General features: G+C 43.6%; 1 protein-coding gene across 1 annotated transcript in view; it reads left to right on the plus strand.

Moving 5' to 3' along the window:
• Window positions 1–3924: 3924 nt before the first annotated feature.
• The window catches only part of plekhb2 (pleckstrin homology domain containing, family B (evectins) member 2), a 52840-nt gene continuing 31230 nt past the window's right edge, over window positions 3925–25534 (plus strand). Inside the window, exons 1-6 of the mRNA XM_038816353.1 lie at window positions 3925–4009; window positions 18453–18507; window positions 19777–19929; window positions 20572–20674; window positions 21267–21306; window positions 22423–22509. Coding sequence (XP_038672281.1) covers window positions 18471–18507; window positions 19777–19929; window positions 20572–20674; window positions 21267–21306; window positions 22423–22509 — 420 coding nt within the window. The 5' untranslated portion in view covers window positions 3925–4009; window positions 18453–18470. The remainder of the gene's footprint in view (window positions 4010–18452; window positions 18508–19776; window positions 19930–20571; window positions 20675–21266; window positions 21307–22422; window positions 22510–25534) is intronic.

The following is a 25534-nucleotide window of genomic DNA, read 5'->3' on the forward strand; positions in this document are numbered from 1 at the left end:
ACCGTTTTATCTCCAGGCTAGTCATGACCACTTGAAATAATCGTGACATGAAATTTGACCCTTGATCTGCTTGTATCTCCTTCGGTAAACTATATCTAGTAAAGAACTTGGTTAATTCCTCTCCACTCTCCTGGCTGTAATAATCCTTAATGGAATGGCTTCAGGAAACCTAGTGGATATATTCATAATAATAATAATCTTTTATTGTCACAAGTAGGCTTACATTAACACTGCAATGAAGTTAGTGCAAAGCCCTTGGTCGCCACATTCCGGCACATGTTCGGGTACGCAGAGGGAGAATACAGAATGTCGAAATTACCTAACAGCACGTCTTTCAGGACTTGTGGGAGGAAACTGGAGCACTCGGAGGAAACCCACTCAAACACGAGGAGAACGTGCAGACTCCACACAGGCAGTGACCCAAGCTGGGAATCGAACCTGGGACTCTGGAGTTGTGAAGCAACAGTGCTACCCACTGTGTTACCGTGCTGCCCCTAATAGTTAACAAGTATTAATTTCTACCTCGCATTCTTGGCAGTGGTCCGACACAGTCGATTAGAACTTTTGGAAAAGGTTCTTAAAAAACTGGAATAAGGATCAAATGTGCTAGTTTTACTTCAGCTTGTGGTCTCCCTATTACTTGACAAGTTCGACTGAAGTTACTTACATCTTTATGTAGTCCGGGCCAGTAAACCCTTTTTGAATCTTTTCTTCGGTTTTCTGTATCTCTTAAGATTTTAATATCGTTCCCTATTCTCGTCTGTCCACTTGAAATATTTGACCTTCACACACAAAATCCTTCAAAACATCAGCTGCATGCTGGTCACTGCCCCTATCATTTGTGCGCACATTTTCATCCCTATTGTTTGTTTTTTTCCCTCTGTGTATAAATCCTACCTGCTTCTCCTGTTCTGCAGCCTCTGATTTCATATTTTACATTTTTAATTCCAATCTGCTCTCTGTTTAATCTCCAGCATACTGACTTGGTGTGGCCCAATTTATTACAATGAAAGCATCTAACTTTCCGCATTTTTCTTATCCCCTCAGCACTCTCTGTTATTTTGAGATGCAGTCTCCTTGGAATTTTTAACCACTCCCTCTCATGCTTGACTGTCCTTTCTGGCACTTTCGCATTTTCTACCTTTCTCAGATTTAAAAGTGTGTCGACTAGCTTTGACCTATGAACTAATTGATAATCGTCCGCTGTCTGTTTTCAGTCTTAACTCTTTGCTCCTCCACGAGTCTTTATCATTGTAGGTAACGAGTCTTTAAATTCTCCCAACAGAATTACTTCTCTAAGGGCCTCATAGGTTTCTTCCACCCACATAGCAAAATTACTTTGTTTAATGCTTTCAAATTTAATATAAGCTGTCCATAATGTTTTCTTACATTTTGAAATTTTTGTCTGTAAGCCTCCAGTACTAATGCATAAGCACTCAGTATAGCTCTCTTCACCATCTCATATTCCCCAGTCTTTTCCTCTACTCGCCTTACATACAAGTAGACTTTGTAAGAGCAGATTGCAATTATATTGTGACCATTTAATCTGTTTCGCAATTTTCTCAAAGGTGAGAAAAAAATTCCTCCGTATCCCTTTCATCAAATTTTGGAAGTGCCTGTAGAAATCTAATCATCTCTCTGCTCGGTTCATGTCTAGAACTACTTTCTTCCTCATCCAGCTCTGTTGTCCCAGCAAATTCATTGTATTTTAACTTGATGTTCTCTCCCTTTATCCTTTTCTCTTTCTGTCATTGCTATCTTCTGCATTTCCCCATTCCTTTGGAAAGTTCTCTTTCTCGATTTCTTCTAGTTTCCTTTGGATTGCTCTCTCTTAGTCTCGTTCTAATTTCTTCATTTCCATTTTGTTTTGTCATAAAATTTTAGCTAATTCAATTTCCCCATTTCTCAAAATACTGGGTCTGTCTGACACTGGTTGTATATTCAAATAGGTTGTTATGTTTTCAATTACATCAGCTTTTTTAGCCCTGAAGATTATCCCAATTCCAATTAATCTGCCAATTCCATCAATTTAGCTTTCGGTACACTTTTCAAATTTGCTAGTTAGATTGTCTACTTCCAAATAAACCAGGGCTAGAGCAAGAGCCATCTTTGCAGTATCCTTATGTTAATAACACATTCTCACTTGGTTCCACGTGTTCTTCACTCTTGTTATGTTTAAAAGGTCACAAGTCCCTGACACCCAACAGGAATTATGCTTTTTTAAAATCCCAGCAAGAGATCCAATTTTTTGTTAAGAGTCTCGCTGATGTTGCCAGTCTCAAAATCCCGAAGGATAGCTGAAAGCATTGGTTCTTAGTATTGCATTGTTTTTTGGAATAATGTGAGGAACAAAATACAACTCAGTGATGAACCACTCCTGTTATTGAGTAAATAATAAAAAATATTTATTAAAAAGAAAAGAAAACACACAGGGACCAATATACACAATGACACTTAAGTATATGAATAACTAAACACACCATATTATCTGAAGTTACCTCTTGTTCCTAAAATATACCCCATGTTCCCTGAACTCACTGAGACACTCCTTTTCCAAAGCAACATCCAAATTTAGTAACACTATAGGTCAAATCCAGTTAATAGTTACCACACAATATCTTAGGTGACCGATATGGGAAATGCCTCTTCCTGGTTCACCAAAGGCACAAAACTGCGTCTTTTAAAGGAGAATATTTGCAATCTGCGGAGGCTCTAAATGTTAGATGGAATGTCTGATGGCTCAGATCATACACGGAACTGGATGTCTGACTGTTGGATGGAGAACTATCCCGCTTCCCCAATGATGGTGCTACCAGTTATATTGTTCGGTCTCTGATTTTCCACCCTGTGGAATCTACTGCCTACCTCACTCAAATTCCTTGCATTTAGAAGTTATCATTTGTATAGCCTCCACTGATCTCTGGTAAACAATGTTTCTGATATGACTATTTGCGCATCAATGTCTCTAAACTCCTGCTAATCTTGTTACTCGGCAAATTGCATCGCATTATTCCTCTAGATGCCTGCTAGTGTTGTTACATTTGTTATTTTGTTTTCCTCTCAAGTTCACCGTTAATCTTGTTAACTTTCCACATTCCTGACAACCAGAAGCTGTGAATGCCACCATAGATGTCTTGGGTGACAGATTGGAAAGGACAGTCTTTACTGACCTTCAAGTGATTGTTATTGGAATATAGATGTGTATCGTTCCAGGCTACTGACTGGGGCCTTTTGGTCAGTTTTAACACTGCTCGATAATAACTTTAGAATAGTAGCATTTTCTCTCCTGATTGAAGTGAAATGTTTCAATACTTGGTTTATCTTAATTGATAACCGTCACAGAGTCATATCGAATAAGTTTGCCCTTATCCCACATATCCAGAATGATGTTTTTGTCCATGAAACACTTGGATCCCTCATCCACGGTAATAGATAGCATGGGATATGCAGCACAAAAACACGCTGTTCAGGCGAATTAGTCCACGCCAGTGTTTATGCTCCAACCCAGCCTCCTCCCATCCTTCTCCCATCCTTACTGATCCAGAACGACCATCTACCCGGCTCCTCTGCATATTTGTGCACCTTGCCCTGTAATGAATGTTTAGGGAAGGGATCGAGAGTTCCAACAAATTGCGAGGCCTCAGACAAATTTTCTTTTGGTTAGAAATATCGCTCCCGCAAATATAAACACCTGATGGACGCACCAAGTGAGGATAAATATTTAACACTGACGCCATTTAGTGAGTTGGAGCTGGAAACATCGCCACCAAAACAACCCCCGTCCAAAAAAAATAAAACCAGGAAGGAGAGTCCCGCGGCGATCGCTGGGAAATGTAGTCTCCCTATCCCTGGCGGCAAGTGGGGAACTGGGTGGAGCAGACTACAGCTCCCAGAGGATAGTGCAGTCGTTGTGAGGGGGGGGGGGGGGGGGGGGGGAGAGAGGGAACTGGCTTGTCATAAGTGAAACGCCACAAGTTGAGCTAAAGGTTGAGAGTGGCGGCTGGAGTTGGTAAGTAGCAGTTGAGTGAGAGGCGGCCGAGGCCGCAGCTGGGATGGAACGTTGAATGGTTACACGGCGTTCCGTTGGACTGTCAGCGTTCCAATTTGGAATGTCTCTGCCTGTGTCAATTACAGGCTCGCAGCTGTAACCGTATCAAAAGTGAGCCGGCCTCACAGCGCGTTCAGTTGGTTTAGGGTTTTTATTTTAAATGGATTGATTTTTCTTTTCTTGTTTCTGTTTCCAGTATCCGCACCCCCATCATTGCGCACCGACAGCAATGAGGTTGTGGGGCAGGATTTGTATTTGTGCACCTGCTCACAGGCGGCCTGGTTTCACTTCGTACACCTGCTAGCTGACCCTTTTTTAGATTTACGTTTTCTGTGCGTCCTTCAAAATGGGCTATCCGGCCCCAGAATTGGCTCAGGGGCCTGATTGACTACACAACACTGGCACAGGCTTGATGGAGCTTTATTACGATACAGGGACGAGGAGAAGGGCGTTTGTCTCTTTGTGTGGTTGTCGTCATCTGTGACAATGCCATGTCAGTCTTGACTACTTTTCCTCCCAGAAACACACACAACTCTAATTTCACCATCTTATTCTCTTTCTTTCCTCACCCCCTTCCCCCGCAAGTAAATTGTTAATCCACTGAACAACAGCGTAGCATAGGATGGTGAAGATTATTTAAAAAAAAAAAATCTATACATATTTCATGGAAATGATGAAATGTAAGGAATCAGGTGCAAACTGAGGAACGAACAGTTAACCATGGTGTCGCTTAGACCAGATTACAGTTTCATTGTCAAATAATTGTCCACCTGGTTTTTTGTATCTAATGCACAGTGTAAACATTATCACCATTATCAGTGTTTATTGTCATTAAGCCAACATAAGGGCTGGTTTAGCACACTGGGCTAAATAGCTGGCTTTTAAAGCAGATCAAGGCAGGCCAGCAGCACGGTTCAATTCCTGTACCAGCCTCCCCAAACAGGTGCCGGAATGTGGCGGCTAGGGGCTTTTCACAGTAACTTCATTCAAGCCTACTTGTGACAATAAGTGATTTTCTTCTTCTTTTCAATTTGGCTGATTGAATGATGTCAGTCGAGGGAGGCTTTGATTCTGGGCACCCACTGCCAACATGAGTCACTCGCAGATTCATTATGCCTCAGACCAATAGAGGTCTATATGTCAAAAGAGCAGCAGTTAACTTCTCATTCTTCCTGCATTCAGCCCTGTAGTGATATGCATCACTATATACACAAGGGGTTAATGTAAATACACTACAACTAAGTGAACACTAGAGGGAGAACCGGAGATGTCATGATATGCAAACATGCAGCTAATGAACACTTAGAATAGGACACAACCAATGAGCAGTCAAGACACCCAGAGCTGACATTACACAACCCATATAAAAGGACAGGGCACACATTCTCTGTCTCTTTCCACAGGCAACACTTAGAGAGTAGGACAAGGGCAGATCAGAAGCATCGCACCCACCACTGCTTAGTTAGACTGAGTTACTATAGCAAGATTAGCAGGAGAGTCAAACTCATAGAGAACTGTGCTAACGGTTCAATAAATCACATTGACCTTCAACGTCTGGAGTATCTTTTGGTCAAAGCTGCATCGAGTTGCAGCCTGTGTTATCCCAGAGTACATAACACATCAAGACCTTTGAAATCCCTTTTTTATTCTGGAGCTCAAAAAATCAACTCTAGCACAGTATTAAAACCTCTGTTACTGTGACCCACTCATGTTTTACGTTGGCACAGTTTCAAACATCAGCATTCGTTGGGACAGTTCTGTGATGATGGAGCAGGAGAATGTGTACCCTTGCCAATGGTTGACACAGTGGCTGAATGTTCGTGCTGAAAATCAGTTAAATATTTTAATACCTTAATCAGCTAGAAGTTTATTTTTCAGTGCACACAAATTGAATATAGAATCTTGGATTTGTGTCTGATATGTTGGGGTCCACGGTGTCAAAAGCAGCAGTTACAACAAATTGGAAGTTTGGTAAATCGTGAGGGGGGGGGGGTCTACAAAAGGCTGATGTGGGTTGGTTAAAACAAGTAGATTGGTGAACAGATTGTTCACACGCAAGCAATGTTTACATGCAAGGAGACTTGGAGTTCAAAAAAATGATTGAAGTAAACATTGAGGAGGTGCTGAAGGTTTTGATGGATAGACCCCAGGAGTTTGGATGCATCTTTTTATAAACCTGCCTACAGGTTTATAAAAACATAGACAGGCAGCAGCATTTTCAGTTTCAGAATTAGGGACATAAGTTTTAGCCTTAGCTCAGTGATAGCAATCCTGCCTTTGTGTCAGAAGCTTGTCGGGTTCATGCCCCATCCGAGAGATTTAAGGACATGATGCTTATGTGATACTGAGGAAGTCCTGCACTGTGGTATGTGCCGCCTTCAGGATGAACCTTTTAAACTGACCGCCATCTCGGGCGGATGTAAAACGTTCCTCTGCAATTTCTAAAAAAGAGTAGTGGCTAATGGTTAACTGGACCTTCCAAAAGCAAATACTTAAAACTGTGCTGATGTTTCTGGGGAAATGACAGGTAATATTATCCAGCTGGTAACCAACCACTATCCAGAAAGACATAACTGGGATGCAGCTACATTTAAAAAAAAACTCTTTGCTGATTTAACAAAAGAGGTCCCTGGTTGGCCTTCATCAGTGGTGAGTAGTAAACCAAATCAGCATAGGGTATGGACGGTGTAGCCACCTACTGCATAAGTGGAAGGTGGGGAATCGCCCAGGCTTGGTGTTGGACATGTGCTCCAAAACATGGGACACTTCACAACAACCTGCCCACTAAGATTTGTTCATAAAGCATCTAATTTTATCACCGATTTGCCATCGAATGGATGGGGAAACCAGACCATCCCATTATGTGCATTTCCTGTCATTTTAAAAGTGGTAATATCCCTCAACCATTGTTGCTATAGTCAGTTACCGGGTTGTTAACATATTGCTGTTTGGGGGAAGCTTGCTGTGCACAAGATGGTTGCTATGTTTCTTCCATTGCAACAGCGATTACTTAATTGGCTGTAAGTGCATTTGGGCGTCCTTAGATTGTGAATGGTGCTTTTTTAAAAAATTGGTTCATGGGATGAGAGTGATGCTTTCAAAGCATCCCTATCCTGTCAAAGCCTATCTCTAATTACCCCAGAGAAGGTGTTGTGAGCTATCGCTGTGGTGCACATGGTGTACATACACCCACAGTACTATTAGGAAGGGTGTTCCAGGAGTTTGACTCATTGAGAGTGATATATCCCTAAGCCAGGATGATGTGTGGCTTGGAGGAGAACTTGCAAGTGGTGGTGTTCCCACACATCTGCTGCTTCTTCCCTTCTAGGTGGTAGAATTTGAAGGTTTGGAAGGTGCTTTTGTGGGAGCCTTGGTGCATTGCTGCAGTGCATCTTGAAGATGGTCCACAACTGTTGCTACTATGCGCCAGTGGTGGAGGATGTACATGCTTAGGATGATGGGTGGGGTGCTGATGAAGCATACTGCTATGTCCTGGATGGATTGAGCGTTTTGAGTGTTGCACTCGTCCAGTAAATGAAGAGTATTCCATCACATTCTTGACTTGTTGGACCGGCTTTGGGAGATGGGAGGTTCATTGCTCCCCAGCCTCTGACTTGTTGTCACTACAAAGTTTTGTAGTTAGTCCAGTTAAGTATAAAGGAATGTCTTTACATTTTTAGGGAAGCAGTTAATAAACCCTTGTACAAGAACGGGGTAATCCACAGTTGCAACACTGTGGAGAATCCCAAAATCTCTTTTTCTTTCAGGGTTGCGAAACAACAGAGTTACATACTGGAACTCTTTACACTGGATGACTAATTGGACAGAATTTTAAAAAAATTTATTAGAGTACCCAATTTATTTTTTCCAATTAAGGGGCAATTTAGCATGGCCGATCAGCCTACCCTTTGGGTTGTGGGGACAAAGCCCATGCAAACACAGGGAAAATGTGCAAACACCACACGGACAGTGACCCAGGGCTGGGATCAAACCACCTCGGTGCTGTGAGGCAGCAGTGCGAACCACTGCGCCGCAGTGCTGCCCAATTGGACAGAAATGTTTTTAATTTGTGAAGAGTTTTGGTATCTTTAATAGAGAAAGACTTTCTTGTTGAGGGGCAAGTGAGAGAGAATTTTCAAGCTAGAATTCCGAGTGAAGCGAGGTTAGTGAAGAGAGAAGGTTAGTGAAGAGAGAAGGTTAGTGAAGGACTCTAGGGAAGAGCAAAGGTTTATGGGATTACTTTAGAACTGTGTTGGTAAATTGCCCGCATCTTCTGAATGGCAACATTCTGCAGTACTGGTGAATAAATACGCTTGCCGCTGGATAAATTGAGTTTTCATTATTTTGTTGAGACAATTTCTGCCCTAACTCAACTACTTTCATCCATCTCCACCTTGGCTTCGGGAACTGAAGTAATATTGGTCCACTTTGTAAGTGTTGCATGTTGTCTGTAACACATGTATTACAATTCAAAGTTTATTTTGTTGTTCTCCTCCTCCGTTTTAACTTTTGAGAGGAGTATCCCACTTAGATTACTTGTGTACAAAATATAGTGCATGACTTGGAAAGTTCTGGAAAGTCCAACTGCATTCAAAACCTTGTTAACAGGGCACTTTGATATTCAAGGTGTGTGACTGTTTCTCCCCTGTTTCTGAATGATAGGACACCAGTGTCATCCGAGGCTTTTATCATGGGGTTGTGACAGAGACATAATCTGTGTTTTTTCAGTTGTCCATCCCTGAGAGGGTAAAGTTAATTGAAGCATTTAGTTATAATCTGCTTTTTGGAAGTGCATCTTCTGGATACCTATAGCTTTCTCTCATAATAGGGCCATTTTTATCGGCACAGGTCATTTTTATCGGCACAGGTCATTTTTATCAGCACAGGTAAAGGCTGGTCAAGTCCATTATGCTGAAGGAATGCGCCCAATAGTGTGGTGATTATGACATTAGACTTGTTCCATACCCCAGAAGTTATAAGTTCAAGCCTCATTAACAGTTGAACAACTGAATTTGTTTCCGTTCATTTGTGGGTTGGCAGCAGACAACTGGCTTGCTAACCTCTATCAGTGGGGGGTGGGGAGAGAGAGAGGGTTCAGTGAAATGGAGAGTTAGAAAATCCAAGTTAAAGGAGAAGGTAGAAGTGCAGGTTAATGACAAGAACTTTAAACTAGTTAAAGGGGCCGAGGGCTCAGGAGAGGTAAGTAAAGTTTCCAGAACACGTAATAGAACAGAGTATAGAAGGTGGCATGATTCTAACTTCAGACAGAGCAAAAACGGGGACAAATATGAGAAGGGAGGTGGTCAATGCAGGACCGAGGTTATTGTACCTAAACACGCGCAGTAAACAGAAAAAGGTAAATGAGCTTGTTGCACACATTGAAATTGGCCGGTATGATGTTGTGGGCGTCACATAGACGTGGCTGCAAAGGGATCAGAGCTGGGACCTAAATATCCAAGGATATGTGTCCTATCAAAAGGAGGCATTGATGGTGATCTTTCAGAAATCACTAGAGGCAGTGAGGGTCCCAGAGGGCTGGAAAGTGGCTAATGGAACACCCCTGTTGAAGAAGGGAGGGAGGTAGAAGGTGGGAAATTATAGATCAGTTAGCCTGGTTGTTGTTATTGGTAAAAGTTTAGAGTCCATTATTAAAGATGAGATCGCGGAGTACTTGTAAGTGCAAAATACAATAGGACTGAGTCAGCAAGGCATCGTCAAGGGGAGGTCATGTCTGACAAATCTGTTAGAATTCTTTGAGGAGGTAACGAGGAAATTAGACAAAGGCAAACCAGTGGACATGATTTATTTAGATTCCCGGAAGGCCTTCAACAAGTTGCCATCTTGGAGGCTGTTAGGGGCCCATTTTGTTAATGGTAAGGGACTGGCAGAAAGCAGAGAGTGGGGATAAAGGAGTCTTTTTCAGGATGGAAGCCAATGACTAGTGGTGTACCTCAGCGGTCGGTGTTGGGACCACAACTTTTAACAATATACATTAACGATCAGGAAGAAGGAACTGAGGGCATTGTTGCGAAGTTTGCAGATGATACAAAGATATGTGGAGAGTGAGGGGGTACTGGGAGGGATTTGCGGTGGTCATGTCCCGGGTGCTAAAAACAAGGGTGGTGATGAGTCCAGGGGTGGCAATTTTTGGGGTTTCGGAAGACCCGGGGGTCCAGGAGGAGAAAGAGGCCGATGTTTTGGCCTTTGCTTCCCTGATAGCCCGGCGACGAATACTATTGGCGTGGAGGGACTCAAAGCCCCCGAAGACTGAGTGGTGGCTTGCGGACATGTCGCGTTTCCTGGGTATGGAAAAAATTAAGTTCGTCTTGAGGGGATCTGTGCAGGGGTTCGCCCGGAGGTGGCAACCATTTATTGACTTCTTTGCGGGAGAGTGAGCGTCAGCAGGGGGTGGGGGGATGGGTAGAGTACAGTAGGAGGGAAAATATGGCGGGTAATACCGGTGGGAGAGGAGCGGGCTTGTGCAATATGTTACGATGGAAGTATTGAAAGTACGTGGATGTTTGCACATTTTTGTCTTTTTTGCTTTCTTTCTGATGATGTCTGTAACTGTTTATAAAGCCAAAAACTATCTCAATAAAATTGTTTATTTAAAAAAAGAAGATATGCGGAGAGACCTGTAGTATTGAGAAAGCAGGGGGACTGCAGAAGGACTTGGACAGGCTAGGAGATTGGGCAAAGACGTGTCAGATGGAATACAATGTGGCAAAGTGTGAGGTTGTGCACTTTGGTAGGAAGAATGGAGGCATAGACTATTTTCTAAATGGAAAAGGCTTCGGAAATCAGAAGCACAAAGGGACTTAGGAGTCCTAGTTCAAGATTCTCTTCAGGTTAATGTGCAGGTTCAGTCGGCAGTTAGGAAGGCAAATGCAATCTCAGCATTCATGTTGAGAGGGCTAGAATACAAGAGTAGGGATGTACTGAGGCTGGATAAGGCTCTGGTCAGAACCCATGTGGAGTATTGTGAGCAGTTTTGGGCCCTGTAGCTAAGGAACGATGTGCTGGCTTTTGAAAGGGTCCAGAGGAGGTTCACAAAAATGATCCCTAGAATTGAAGAGCTTGTGATGAAGAACGGTTGAGGACTGTGGGTTTGTACTCTTTGGAGTTTAGAAAGATATGGGGGGGATCTTTTTGAAACTTGTAGGATACTGAGAGGCCTAGGTAGGGTGAATGTGGAAGAGGATGTTCCACCAGCAGGAAAACTAGAACCAGAGGGTAGAGACTGAAGGGACAATCCTTAAAACAGAAATGAGGAGGAATTTCTTCAGCCAAAGGGTGGTGAATCTGTGGAACTCATCATAGAAGGCTGTGGAGGCCAAATCACTGAGTGTCTTTAAGACAGAAATAGATAGGTTCTTGATTAATGGGGGGAATCAGGGGTTATGGGGAGAAGGCAGGAAAATGGGGATGAGAAATATATCAGACTTGATGGGCCAAATGGCCTAATGACTTATGGTCTTATCCATCAGGGAACATAGGAACAGAGGGCCATTTTGCCCCTGGAGCCTGATCTGCCATTCGATGGAAGCATGGCTGATCTGTAACCTAATTCTAAAGCACCTTTGTCCCATATCTTTCAATGTTGTTGATTCGCAAAATCTTATCAATCCCCCTTTTGAAAATTTATTTTCTTGATACTTAATTTGTCAATGTTGATTTTGAGTAGTCCCTGATTAGGTTCTGGCATGCTGATCTGCTCCACTACAGACATCAAATACGAAAATGACTGACGCGTTGAATAATTATTTAAATGAACACTCTTACCATTATCAGTTTTTAAGGAGCCCCACATGCTCCTTACCAACTTCTTTTCGCCAATGCAATTATTAAAACTTGTTGTGTTGATTTTTGTATCCTTCCCAAGTTTCTTTTCGTACTCCATTTCAAACTCTCGCTATTTGTTTTATCATTCTTTATCCCTTTCCTTTGGACCTTTAGTTTTGTACTTGGTTTTCTCTTTAATTTTAATACTGTTTTGCCCCATTTCAGTTGTCCTTGGCTGTTTTCTTTTGAAACAAAACTATAGCCCTTGAGGATAAATAGTTGAAACAGATTATGCTTTCAGACTATAGGAAGGAGCAAAGGACAATGGGATGAGTGTAGAACTGTGTTGGCAACTCGCCTGCAAAAAGGGTCATTCTTCTGAACAGCAAAATTCTACAGTACGGACTTGCTGAATAAATGTACATATCACTGAGTAGAACATAGAACATAGAACATAGAACAGTACAGCTCAGAACAGGCCCTTCGGCCCTCAATGTTGTGCCGAGCAATGATCACCCTACTCAAACCCACGTATCCACCCTACACCCGTAACCCAACAACCCCCCCCCCCCCCGAACCTTACTTTTTAGGACACTACGGGCAATTTAGCATGGCCAATCCACCTAACCCACACATCTTTGGACTGTGGGAGGAAACCGGAGCACCCGGAGGAAACCCACGCACACACGGGGAGGACGTGCAGACTCCGCACAGACAGTGACCCAGCCGGGAATCGAACCTGGGACCCTGGAGCTGTGAAGCATTTATGCTAACCACCATGCTACCGTGCTGCCCCAATGGGTTGAGGTTTCACTTTTTGTTCACAGACAAATGTTAAACTATTTCTTTTTTTGTTTAACACGTCTACTTAACCTCTGTCATTTTGCCTATTGTCAAATTCACTGGGGGCAGTCTCTTGTCTCATTAGATTCAAGTCAGCCGAACCTAAATCTAAGAATCTTTTAGCTGTTCTGCGTTTCTCCATTTTAAGCATTCTGTTGAAATCGACTGTGTGATCGTTGTTTGATGAAAGGCAGTTAACTAAATCTGGCTCATATTGTGGAATTCCTCCCATTTTGTTGACTCTGAGAGATACTTCTGCAGATGAGGAGATGGTGATTGTAGCAGTGTTACTGGACTAATAATTCAGACCCTCAAGCTAATGCTATGGACATGGGTTCATATTCCACCATGGCAGCCGGATCACTATGAAGACAATTGAATAAAATCTTGAATTGAAAGCTAGCCTCAGTGTTGATGTCCAGGAAAATATCATTGGTTGTCGCAATAACCCATCTGGTTCAGGTATATCTGTTAAGGATAGAAATGTACCGTCCTTGCCTGGTGTGGCCGACATGTGACCTGAACCTCAAAGCAATGTGGTCCACTCTTAACTGCCCTCTGAAATGGCTAAACAAGTCACTCAGTTCAAGGGTAGTTACAGATGGTAAAAAATGCCTTGCCAACAGTGCGCACATCCCATGAAAGAATTATTAATTTTCTGGACACACTCAGGAAATTTACGACCACTTGGACAGGTTGAAGTCTGCTTGTGATATTATGAAATGGGAATCGAAAGTTATCGGGGGTAGGCAAGATTTATGACATTGAGCTCATTATCTCATTGAATGGTGGAGCAGGTTCAAGGGGTTGAATGGTCTACTTTAATGGTCTAATTCAGGTTAGGTGGATTGGCCATGCTAAATTGGCCCTTCGGGTGGGGTTGCAGGAATAGGACGGGGAATTGGGCTGCGGTAATTTAAAAAAAAAAATAGAATTTACAGTGCCGAAGGAGGCCATTCGGCCCATCGAGTCTGCACTAGCTCCTGGAAAGAGCACCCTACCCAAGGTTAACACCTCCACCCTATCCCCATAACCCAGTAACCCCACCCAACACTAAGGGCAATTTTGGACACTAAGGGCAATTTATCATGGCCAATCCACCTGACCTGCACATCTTTGGACTGTGGGAGGAAACCGGAGCACCCGGAGGAAACCCACGCACACACGGGGAGGATGTGCAGACTCCACACAGACAGTGGCCCAAGCCGGAATCGAACCTGGGACCCTGGAGCTGTGAAGCGATTGTGCTATCCACAATGCTACCGTGCTAAGGTGGACTTTTGAAGCATTGGTGCAGACATGATGAGCCAACTGGCCTCCTTCTGCACTGACGGGATTCTATAATTCATATATGCTCGTATGAAAGTTAAATTCTCCCATTAAACCACGAGGTTGCGATCCTCCAGCCATGCTGCGCTGGAACAGCAGCTCACCGGTGGAAGCCGGGCGACCCTGCTCCCGGGTTCTACCCAGCTCGCAACACCTCATGAGTTTCAACGCAATCTCGCAAGACGTTGCAAAGGGAGCCCCACCCACAATGGGCAAGATCACTTTTTAACAAAACTGCATATTAGAGCGAGGCAGTAAGCCTTACTCTAATGTGCAGATTCCTGAGGCTTTGGGATTCAATCCTTTCGTCTCGGGCAAGCACCATTTGGTACTAGTCCCCACAAACAGGGACCGGACAGAACAGCACTTGTGGGGGTCTCAAGGGGATCGGAGGTCCCCAGCTGATTGCCCTTTGGGCAGGGTGGTGCCCTGGCATGGGTGCCAGCTGGGCACTGCCAAGGTGCCCAGGTGGCACTTTAAGCTGGCAGGGGCACTGCCAAGATGCCAAGCTGATATATTTTCTGTGCGTACGATCGGGTCAGGGTTGCCCGGTGTGGTGTTGAGGGGGTGGGGTGGGTCGGGTGGGGTGATTCTCCCGTGTGTGTTTTGGGGCGGGGGGGGGAGGTGGGAGATTCTTTTCGGGTTGGGGTTGGAGATTCCTTTCGGGCCTCGGCGTCCCGATCTCTCGCTACAATGGGGAGTTGAGGCGTGCAGAGCTCCCCATTGTAAAAAATGGGGCAATGTGCGGCCTCGGCCAAGCATTCCCAGTTCAGGCCCTTTATTCAAAGTGAGTCGCATTGAATGTGTTTATCTGCACTGAGTACCGGGAAACACACGACCAAACGCGTTCGCTTGTGGATTTTGTTCCCTTTTGCTTGTGTCCCTTGTCTTAATTTCTGCATTTATATAAACAAATATTGTACAACTGTGGGGGCCTGTACACAACTTTCACTGCAGTCTTAAATTATTTTCTGTTTCTTAATTCTACTTAATGAAGGTTCCACTGCCTGCTTCCATCTCGTTATATCCTCCATCACTAAAATGATTTCATCCTTAATCATTACTCCCCCTCTACCATTTCCTTATCTTTTGCTGTTAATCTTATAACCTGGTATATTTAGCTCCTGGTCTAACCATCCTGTAGGCATGTCTCAATAATGGCTACTGTGTTGTATTCTTGGATTTGCACGGATAATCCATTCAATTTGTTCCTTTTATTCTGTGCGTTTGTGCAAAAGATTGCTTATTAGGGCCTCATGCCCTGACCTTCTGCTTTTTTTGTACTCCTTTCTCAATTCTCACTCCGAGTTTAACCACTTTAGTTTCTCTTTTCCCTGCAGTGCCTCGAGCACAATGTCTGACTGTTACTCTACTCTCTGGTACATTTAAAAAAAAAACTGTTATTGATACTCTCTCGTACATTAAAAAAACTGTTATTGATACTACCTTTTCCATCTGACCCCGCCCAGCCAATTACTAGTTTAAAGTCCTTGTGACTGCCCTATTTACGCATTCTAATGGGACCTTGGTCGCAGCTTGGTTAAGGTGGATCCATTCCTGTCCCAATAGCGGAGCCAGTGCCCCATATAGTCAAACCCCCTTTTCCTACACCACTCCTTCAGCCAGGTGTTAAACTCGCTAATCTGTTCATGCCTAAATTAATTTGCATGTGTCTCAGGTAATAATTTGAAGTCCTGTTCTTTAAATTAGCTCCTGTTTCCCATACTCACCAAACAGAACCACTTTCCTACTCTTCTCTATGTTGGTCTCAGAACAACAGCATCCTCCTGCTGCCACTCCTTTCAAGCACTTTTCGGGTGTTCCTCACTCTGGCGCCTGGTAGGCAACATGACATGTGGTCTCTTGACCCTGTGCTTACAAAGGTATTGCAATGATATGCATGAGCTCTCGTGTATATAATGGTGTAAACGACCTCCGATCAGCAGGTAGCAGTGTAAATGAAATGAAATGAAAATCGCTTATTGTCACAAGTAGGCTTCAAATGAAGTTACTGTGAAAAGCCCCTAGTCGCCACATTCCGGCGCCTGTTCGGGGAGGCTGTTACGGGAATCGAACCGTGCTGCTGGCCTGCTTGGTCTGCTTTCAAAGCCAGAGATTTAGCCCTGTAATAAAAATCTACCACGTGACTCTGTATCTCGCGGAGTTGGGAGCTGGTCGTGTTAGTGAGTAGTCATGCAGTAGCTCTGGGATAATTTACCAGTATTAGTAGTTTGTAACATATTTATTATAGTTACCTTTACCACACGTTATTTCATAATAAAATTCAAGAACTAGACTACCTTCAGTGCATCATTTCTACCGGCCAAGCACTAGAACGCAATAGGTATATGTCCCCCTATTTAGTGCATCCATTACTGCTATCACATTATGCTTCCACACTTTAATCAGTCTTCTAGTTTAAGGTACTATGGTCTGCATGGTGATGTCCTCCCGACAGTCTTTTTACTCTTGGCTTCACAGGTAGCAAAAATATTTGTGCGTGTTGAATAGGATTAGTTTTGTGCTTCGTCACTGTCCCGCCCATAAATTCTAATGTTTCCAGGTGATGACTCAGCTGGAGATTTCGAGATGGAGACATCTCCTGATGTGTTCCCTCGTGACAGTCTCACTGCCCACAAACTCCCACATGCTGTAACCCAGGCACACGCCGACTCTGTTATAGCGTAATCCAGATTATTTATATCACTTGTATCTGTGTTTATTTTTTCTTACACTTGCATGAAGTACTGAAAGAAAAAAAAACCTGAAAAAATTCAGAGCATTTGTATTTATTGGATCAGGATGTAGCAGGAGTAAACACAACTCGTCCTTGATTTGATTTGGAGAAGCACTCCCCAAGTATTCACCATTCCCCAAGTATTCGCTAATCAGTGCATTCCCTTGAGCTACAGCATTTTGGATGTTTTTACTTCATTCCCTGGTGTTCTTGTTCCCTTGCCTCCAGACATGGATTCTTGAACTAAGTGGTTAGACGCTAAAAATATGAAAGCACAATATATTAAAGAATATTAATATTTAACCTATATACTTGCCTTAAAACTCATGTTCTGCTGCTCCTTCCTCTGCCAATTAAGATGTGATGCCCCTGTTTTGAATTTCTCTCCACCTCTGTTTTGTTCTCTGCGGTATTGTCACTGCCGCTGGGCTTGTGTGCTGCTTCTGTACTCTGCCCTGCCAGCGCACTTTACCTACCTTGTTGCAACAGTGCAATCTGTCATCCTTCCTGGGTCTGGCTGGCATGCATTCTAACCCCACATCATATCGTTGACACTTAATACCTTTTGTCATGACCTGGCGAGCCAGGCCACATCGTTGCACAGCTTATTTTGTTTTTACACATTTTTTCTTGGGATGTGGCCGTCGCTAGCGAGACCGCCGTTATTTTCACAGTAACTTCATTGCTGTGTTCTGGAAGCCTACTTGTGACACTAATAAAAAATATTTTCCATGCCTAATTGAGAAGCTGGTGGTGAGCCGCTGCCTTGAAGCAATGTCGTCCATGTGGTGTAGGTACACCCACAGAGCTGTTAGGCATGGAGCGCTCAGACTGCTAGAAGTAAAGTGTGGCCTTGCCTGAGTTGCTCACATCTCAGCTGAAGGAGGTTTGGCCCCCATTCCTCTGCCAACAAACGAGCTTTAACAAAAATAGACTTCTTCAAAGCTTAGAGAAAATTGGACTTTGTGTTTCAGTGATTGAGTACTCTGTCAGGAGGATATAATTATACATTCCGTACTGTTTTAGTCAGTATCCATGTTGATCACTGTTTCATGGCATCCAATATGCTGCAGCTAGCTTTTTTTAAAAAGAAAGTGTTATTTGTGGTCGTTAATGTCACACAATAAAATGAGATGCCTTTCATCATGCGCTCGCTATATACAAAGCAGAATAGTGTAGATGCTGGAAATCGGAAATTAAAAACAAAACGAAGGAGAAAATTCAGCTGATTGGGCAGCAGCTGTGTGGAGAGAGAGAAGTTTGGGCGGTGGTGGGGGGGGGGGGGGGGGGGAGTGCGGTCATGCCTGCTGACAGAAATGAGCTGTTCCACAAAGTGGTCTCCCAATCTGCATTCGGGGTCTCCTTAATGTAGAGGAGGCCACATTGTGAACTTCAATGAAAAATATTTCACTTGGAAGGAGTGTTTGGGGCCTTGGACTGTGAGGAGGGAGATGGCAAAAGGGAATGTGTTGCATCTGCTCCATTTCCCCTCTTTGTGCTGTTCATCTCTAGCATCTTCTGATTTTTGTTCTGGCTTATAGTATTGCAGCTTTTCAGCTGCTCTATTGATTCTCTCGAGATAAAACGACAAGTTTGTTATAAGAATGCGTGCTTCCCACTGCCACACATTTTCATGTGCCTATTGAACATTATTATACAACAATGTTGGGCTTTATTGCTCTCATTTTGAACCTTTTCCATTTCTTTCCACAGATCCTTTTTGTTCCAGACATGGCCTACGTTAAGAGTGGGTGGCTGCTGCGGCAGAGTGAGTTGTATTTACCAACCTGTATGATGTAAAGTGATGGTGATGTTTAGCTGCCGATTGTGAGCCGATTGGATAATTTGAGAGAAATTTAAACCATCTTTCAAACTAGCTTTGACAAAGAGTCACCCAGATTCTCAATGTTAGCTCCGTTCTCTCTCTACGGATGCTGTCAAATCTGCTGAGATTGTCCAGCATTTTCTGTTTTTGTTTCAGATTCCAACATCTTAGTTAGAAATTTAAACCAGATTTGGCTGGTACCAAACATTCTAAACTACCCCATCAAAGTTAGAGGTTTTAAAGCTTAAACATATTGATTTGACACTAGTCAATATCTAATAATGTCCACTGGAAATCTTTGTTTCTTCCTGTCTCCCTCTATCATTAGATACTTCCACATTTGCAATGCTTCTGGTACATACTAAATACAAATTAGAAGCAGGAGTAGGCCTCTCGACCCTTCGCGCCTGCTTCACCATTCAATAAGATCATGGCTGATCTGATCATAACTTCAACCCCAAATTTCTGCCGAATGATAACATTTCATCCCCTTGTTGTTAAATAAATTTAGAGTTGCCAATTATTTTTCCAATTAAGGGGAAATTTAGCGTGGCTAATCCACCTAACCAGCACATCTTTGGGTTGTGGGCGTGAAACCCACGCAGACATGGATAGAATGTGCAAACTCCACACAGACAGTGACCCAGAGCCGGGATTCAAACCTGGGTCCTTAGCGCCGCAGCCCCAGTGCTAACCACTGTGCCACATGCTGCTTTTTTCACCCACTTGTTAATCAAGAATCTATCTAGCTTGCTTTACAAAATATTCAAGGATTCTGCCTCCAATTGAAAACCTATGATCTCCCCAGGCCCCTCTGTACTAGTGTATTATCCGTGCCAAAATTTCTTGTTGGGTTTTTTAGAGGACCATTCAAACTATGTTTTTGCACTATTTGCAATTGCCCCTCTTGGAACCTTTGGAAATATCTCATTTGAATGTGGTATTACAATTTACCAGGAGGAGCTTTTTATATTTTGTTTGTTGAAATGGGTGTATCTTTGGGAAGCTTGGTATTGTAGTGATAGGTGAGGATGTGTGTGTTTAAGTTGGTTTAGACCGTAATTCTATTACTTCGGGTGGGGCCATCTTTGTAATGCATGTTATGTTTGCGCATGGCCTCCGAATTAAATGCTTCATGGCCATTTGGCCCGGAGTAAGCAGCACTGATGAGAAGAGCTTCAGCAGTTGATTTTCTATTTGAACTTATTTCAGGTACTATTCTAAAGCGATGGAAGAACAACTGGTTTGACCTGTGGTCCAATGGCCAGCTCTTTTACTACGATGATCAGTTGCGAGAAGACATGGAAGATAAGATCTATATGAAAGTGGATTGCATTAACATCCGATCTGGATATGAGTGCCGAGGTACTTCTAGTTTATTGACTTAACTCGGGTTTATGAATTTATTGACTTAATCAACAAGACAAGAGGTTTTTAAGTGAGCCCTGTGATAACGCTGCACTTGCTATTATTTTCCACTTCAAGTTTATTAGGTAGCTGTCCACCTGCAGTTGTTTCATACCACGCCTCTTCCCAAATAGCTTGATATCACCTGTGGTTCAGTCACGATATCACCCATTTGTAACACAACCTGAACATCCGTTTGGCATATTTGCCACATGGTCCAATGGCATTTTAGCTCCGGTGAACTCGAAGATGCTGCTATCAAATCCTACCTTTTTTGAGCATGGATTACTTGGGACTGATCCAGTTCACCACTTGGAAAGGTTTTTCTTTGTCACATTAAATGCAAGGATTTTGGCTGATTTTAGGCCTACCCTGAAAAACTAGTGTCACTGATTGAAAGTCAGTTGGGATTGTTATTCCCCAGAGTTTTGCTTGTAAATTTTCTGCAGATTTGCAATGAAAACAGGCTTTAACGCATAGAATAAACACTTGAATAGTTGGCAGACCGGAAGAGTCTTGAACTGCCTGCTGAAAAAGTGGAGCCGTTCACTTTTGTTTAGATTGTGTATTGGTTTGAGCTATTATTTATTCCCAAATTAGATTTCCAACCTCCAGAAGGAAAACCAAGAGATTGTTTACTCCAGATACTGTGCAGGGATGAAAGAACCATTAATCTATGTGCTGAAAGTGCTGATGACTGCCTGTAAGTTTTATTTTACGTTTTCCCTCGATTCTCAATATTTCTGTGTAAAGCTCTATTTGATCCTAGTGTTGAAATCTCATCATAAAATCTCTTTGGTCTTGTATTCCCTCACTCTCTCTCTCGTACTGCCGTTGCTCACACTCACCTGCGCTTCAGTCTCTCAAAAGCTCTGTCTCTTGTGCGCGCCCCCTCGCATGCTGCTCATGCCCCCTCATCTCCTTCCTCAAGAAGGATATTGTAAATGAGTGACTATTGTGTGAACCAGGATATCAGTGGACTTCAGTTTGAGCTTTTCATCAGAAGCTTTATTTATCTGCAGCAGTTAGACTTTGTGACTTTCAAAATAGGGACAGCTGAGCAACATGAGTGCTTATTTGTGTTGAGTAGCGTAACATTCCTGTCCTTTTAACAAATTGCACCCTTTCTGACTAAATTTGAACTACACCATGGGGGGTACGTGACTTGGAATTTTTCAAAATTCTGAATGTTGCACAAATTATTTGTATTTTAGTTGTTTGTGTGGAATAGGAACTGATTGCGTTCCGATTGTTCTTGAGCTCTGTATTAATGCCTATGTTCACGGTTTATGCAGGGCCTGGAAACTTGCTCTTCAAGAGGCCCAGACTAACTTGGTGAGTATAAAGTCTTTCAGACTTGTAATTTGCTTTGGGCAGCGTGTAATAGCAGTATGCGGGAGTCATCAATTTGTTTTGTGACGCAAATCCTAAACCTTTCTCTTTCAAGCAGTTTGGTAGGGCCTCTTTGGTATTGACACACAGGAGTGTCAGAGTTATCAGTAAATACTTTGATTCCTTCCTTGACCTTTGCACCACTGCTGGCATGCAGCTCCATTTACCAAACACAACCCGGGTCCGCACATTACTTTTGCCAAGTGCTCACAATTCATGAACAAAGCTAGTTGATGGGTGTTAGTCAGCCAGCCCTTTTTACCATGAGGCTGTTCTTTTACCAACATCCAAGCTTTCGAAGTAGGGACCCTGGGGGTTTTCCCTCCATAGAACAGGGTCTGTGAAATCAGTCATGGCCTCGATGAGGGCCAACAAAATTATATTAGCCATAACAGGAGAAACATAGTGTACACAATGGGTCGGCCTAGCACTAATTGTGTAACTAGGACCTGTTGGCCACTGTTCATGTAAATAATTTGATACTGTAGTTCAAGTTTCTTCTGATTCTCCACTGTAGTTTCATAGAATCCCTACAGTGCAGAAGGAGGCCATTTGATCCATCGAATCTGCACTAACCCTCTTAAAGACCCCTCCACCCAAGCCCACTTCCTCGCCCCATCCCAATAACTCCTTTGCCTAACCTACACATCCCTGGACACGAAGGGGAAATTTGGCATACCCAGCCCACCTAACCTAAACATTTTTGGACTGTTGGAGGAAATCGGAGCACCCGGAGGAAACCTATGCAAACAGGGAGAATGTGCAAACTCCACACAGCCGGTCACCCAAGGCCAGGATTGAACCCGGGTCCCTGGCTCCGTGAGGCAGCAGTGCTAACCACTGTGCCACTGTACTGCCCCTTTATATGAATGAGCTTTGTGCATGAGACATACAGTAACTGAGCTGTCAGTGGCTATGAATGTGTTTTACAATAACTGGAGGTTGTGGTTTTGTAGGGGGTTATGTATGATACTGCTTTTTTTTCCCTGTAGAATTTGTTGCATTAACCAAATTTTTATCTCTGTGAATTTTAAGAATGAACCTTGTGACTCATTACAGAACCCTGGTCCTGAAATTCTCTTGGATGATGCTATTTATGCCTCTGCTCCTCCACCCTACACAACGTATCCCACAGCACCAGGACAGGTAAATGCAGCCACTGTACAAACTGATATCATCCTTTACATTGGTAATTTCTCTAGACCAGTAATCCAGGGGCCCAGGCTAATGGTCTGGAGACACAGACTCAAATCCCAACACAGCAGCTGGTGGAATTTAAATTCAACAGATAAAATCTCAAATAGAAAGCTAGTCCCTGCGATGGAACCGTGAACGGTTGTTGTTAAAATTCAGCTGGTTCACTAACGTATTCGGAAATCTGCCATCCTTACCTGGTCTGGCCTGCATGCGACTCCAGAACCACTGAAATGTGGTTGACTCTTAACTGCCCTCTGGAGTTGCTGAGCAAATCACTCGGTTCAAGGGAAATTAGAGATGGGCAACAAATGCGAGCGATGCCCAGTCCTATCAAAGCGATTTTAATTGTCCAGCTCTGAAGAAAGCAAATTGCGGATGCTGAAATCTGAAACAAAAACAGGAAAAAACTGGCCTACCTCAGCAAGTCTGACAGCTGCTGTGGAGAGAGAAGTGTGCAGTTCTGGTCACCACATTACAGGAAGGATGCAATTGCTCTGGAGGGAGTGCAGAGGAGCTTCACAATAATTTTGCCTGGACTGTAAAAGTGTCGCTGCGAGGAGAGATTGGATGGGTTAGGGTTATTTTCCTTGGGAACAAAGAAGGCTGAGGGTGACTTGATTGAGCTGTACAAAATTGAGAGGAAGAGCGAGAGGAGACAAGATAAAATTGTTTCCCTTGGTGGAAATTTCTAGAACCAGGGGACACAGATTCAAGATAAGTGGCAGAAGGTGTAACGGGGGACATGGGAAAGAATGTTTCTACAGTACTCGGTGGGTAGTGGAATTCACTGCCCGAGTTGGTGATGGAGGCAGAGACCCTGAACTCGGTACCTGGATATGCACCTTAAATGCTGTAAGCTAGAGGGCTACGGGCGGAGTGCAGGAAGGTGGGATTAGAAAGGGCACTTGTGTGTCCTCAGTGTCTGTCTCGCTCTCTCGCGCTCTCTCACTCTCTCAGATCTGTCAGTCCAGCTCTGAGTGCCAGGACAAACCAGCATGGGGACACACCCAAACTATCATCTGTGGGTGAATAGCTTCAATGCTTTGCAGATGCATTGGGGGAGCTAAGGCTAAGGGAGTAAATCATGACAAAATCCGGAGTGGAACCCCAAGTTGAACTGACATCTAAATAGTCACTTTTCCAGCAACTCCTGCAAGCAAACCAGTGCCAAATATAGTGCTTTGCATTCCTTCGGAGACAACTGGGGAGGTTGAAGCAGGCTGCAGGCAGGTCTAAAGGCCTAACCTTCACATCCCTCTGAACGAGGGACCCAATTTCCATGTAGCACCATGAGAAGTTACAGCTGGGGGCCTGTAGGTGGGGAGGCTGAATACTAGCAGGGAGATGCTTACACTTCTCTTTTTCACACCTCTTGTGGCCAGCGCTGCGGCTGAAAATGATAAACTAATTAGCACATAAATAGGGGCGGCATGGTGACGCAGTGGTTAGGTAGCACTGCTGCCTACGGAGCTGAGGACCCGGGTTCGATCCCTCCCCCAGGTCACTGCCCATGTGGAGTTTGTACATTCTCCCCGTGTTTGCGTGGGTTTCACCACCACAACCCAAAGATGTGCAGGTTAGGTGGATTGGCCACGCTAAATTGCCCCTTAATTGGAAAAAAATAATTGGCTACTCTAAATTTTAAAAACAGAATTTGCATACAAATGTGACCCACACATCAGACAGGTCACATGGGTCTGTTTCGACATAGTTAAAAGTATGAAAGCTGATCTGATTCAAATAAAATTGTTAAGGGGCTTTGGAGGATGGTCTCTCTAGCTGGATAGTGCAGATCTAAGGGTCACAGTCCAGGAATAAAAGATTAGCTGTTTAGGACAGCGATGAGATGAATTTTGTTTAACTCAATAGGGTAGTGAATCTTTTGAGTTCTCTACCCCAGGTTGTTGTGGATGTCAATCATTGAGACTATATAAGTCTGAGATGGTAGATTTTTAGTGGCAAGTATTTTGCTGTTTAGCTTTCGAAATAGCTGATTATTGCTTTTTGTGTACTGGTATTAATATTCAATAATAGATAACCAGAGGAAAGAATGTTGTTCATCCACAATTATCCAATATCTGTGTTAAGTGAATTTTTATAAATTCATTTGCGGGATGTGGTTGCCGCTGGCTAGACCCGCATTTGTTCCCCATCCCTAGTTGCCTTTGAGAAGGTGGTGGTGAGCTGCCTTCTTGAACTGCTGAAGTCCTTGAGGTGTGTGTAGGTACACCCACAGTGCTGTTTGGGAGGGAATTCCAGGATTTTGACCCAGAACAGCGATATATTTCTGGATGGTGAGTGGCTTAGAGGGGAACTTCCAGGTGGTGGTGTTCCGACGTATCTGCTGCTCTTGTCTTTTTCTCGATGGTGGTGGTCGTGGGTTTGGAAGATACTGCCAAAGGAACCTTGGTGAATTCCTGCAGTGCATCTTGTAGAAGGTGCACATGGCTGCCACTGTTCATCTGTGGTGGAGGGGTTGAATGTTTGTGGAAGGGGTAGCAATCAAATGGGCTCCTTTGTCCTGGATGGTGTCAAACGTCTTGTTGGAGCTGCCCTCATCCAGGCAAGTGGAGAGTATTCCATTACACTCCTGACTTGTGCTTGTACATGGTGGGCAGGCTTTGGGGGGTCCAGAGGTGAGTTACTCAGCAGGATTCTTAGCCTTTGACCTGCTCTTGTAGTCACAGTGTTTATATGGCTAGTCGAGTTCAATTTCTGGACAATGGTAACCCCCAGGATTTTGATAGTGGGGGATTCAGTGATGGTAATGCCATTGAATGTGAAGGGGAAATGGTTAGATCCTGTGTTGTTGGAGATGGTCATTGTGTGGCGTGAATGTAACTTGCCACTGGTCTGTCCAAGTCTGGATATTGTCCAGGTCTTGCTGCATTTGAACATGGACTGCTCCAGTATCTGAGTAGTAGTGAATGGTGCTGAACGTTATGCAATCCTCAGTGAACATCCCCACTTTGTC

This window comes from Scyliorhinus canicula, chromosome 13, assembly GCF_902713615.1.
Source record: "Scyliorhinus canicula chromosome 13, sScyCan1.1, whole genome shotgun sequence".
Lineage (NCBI taxonomy): Eukaryota > Metazoa > Chordata > Chondrichthyes > Carcharhiniformes > Scyliorhinidae > Scyliorhinus > Scyliorhinus canicula.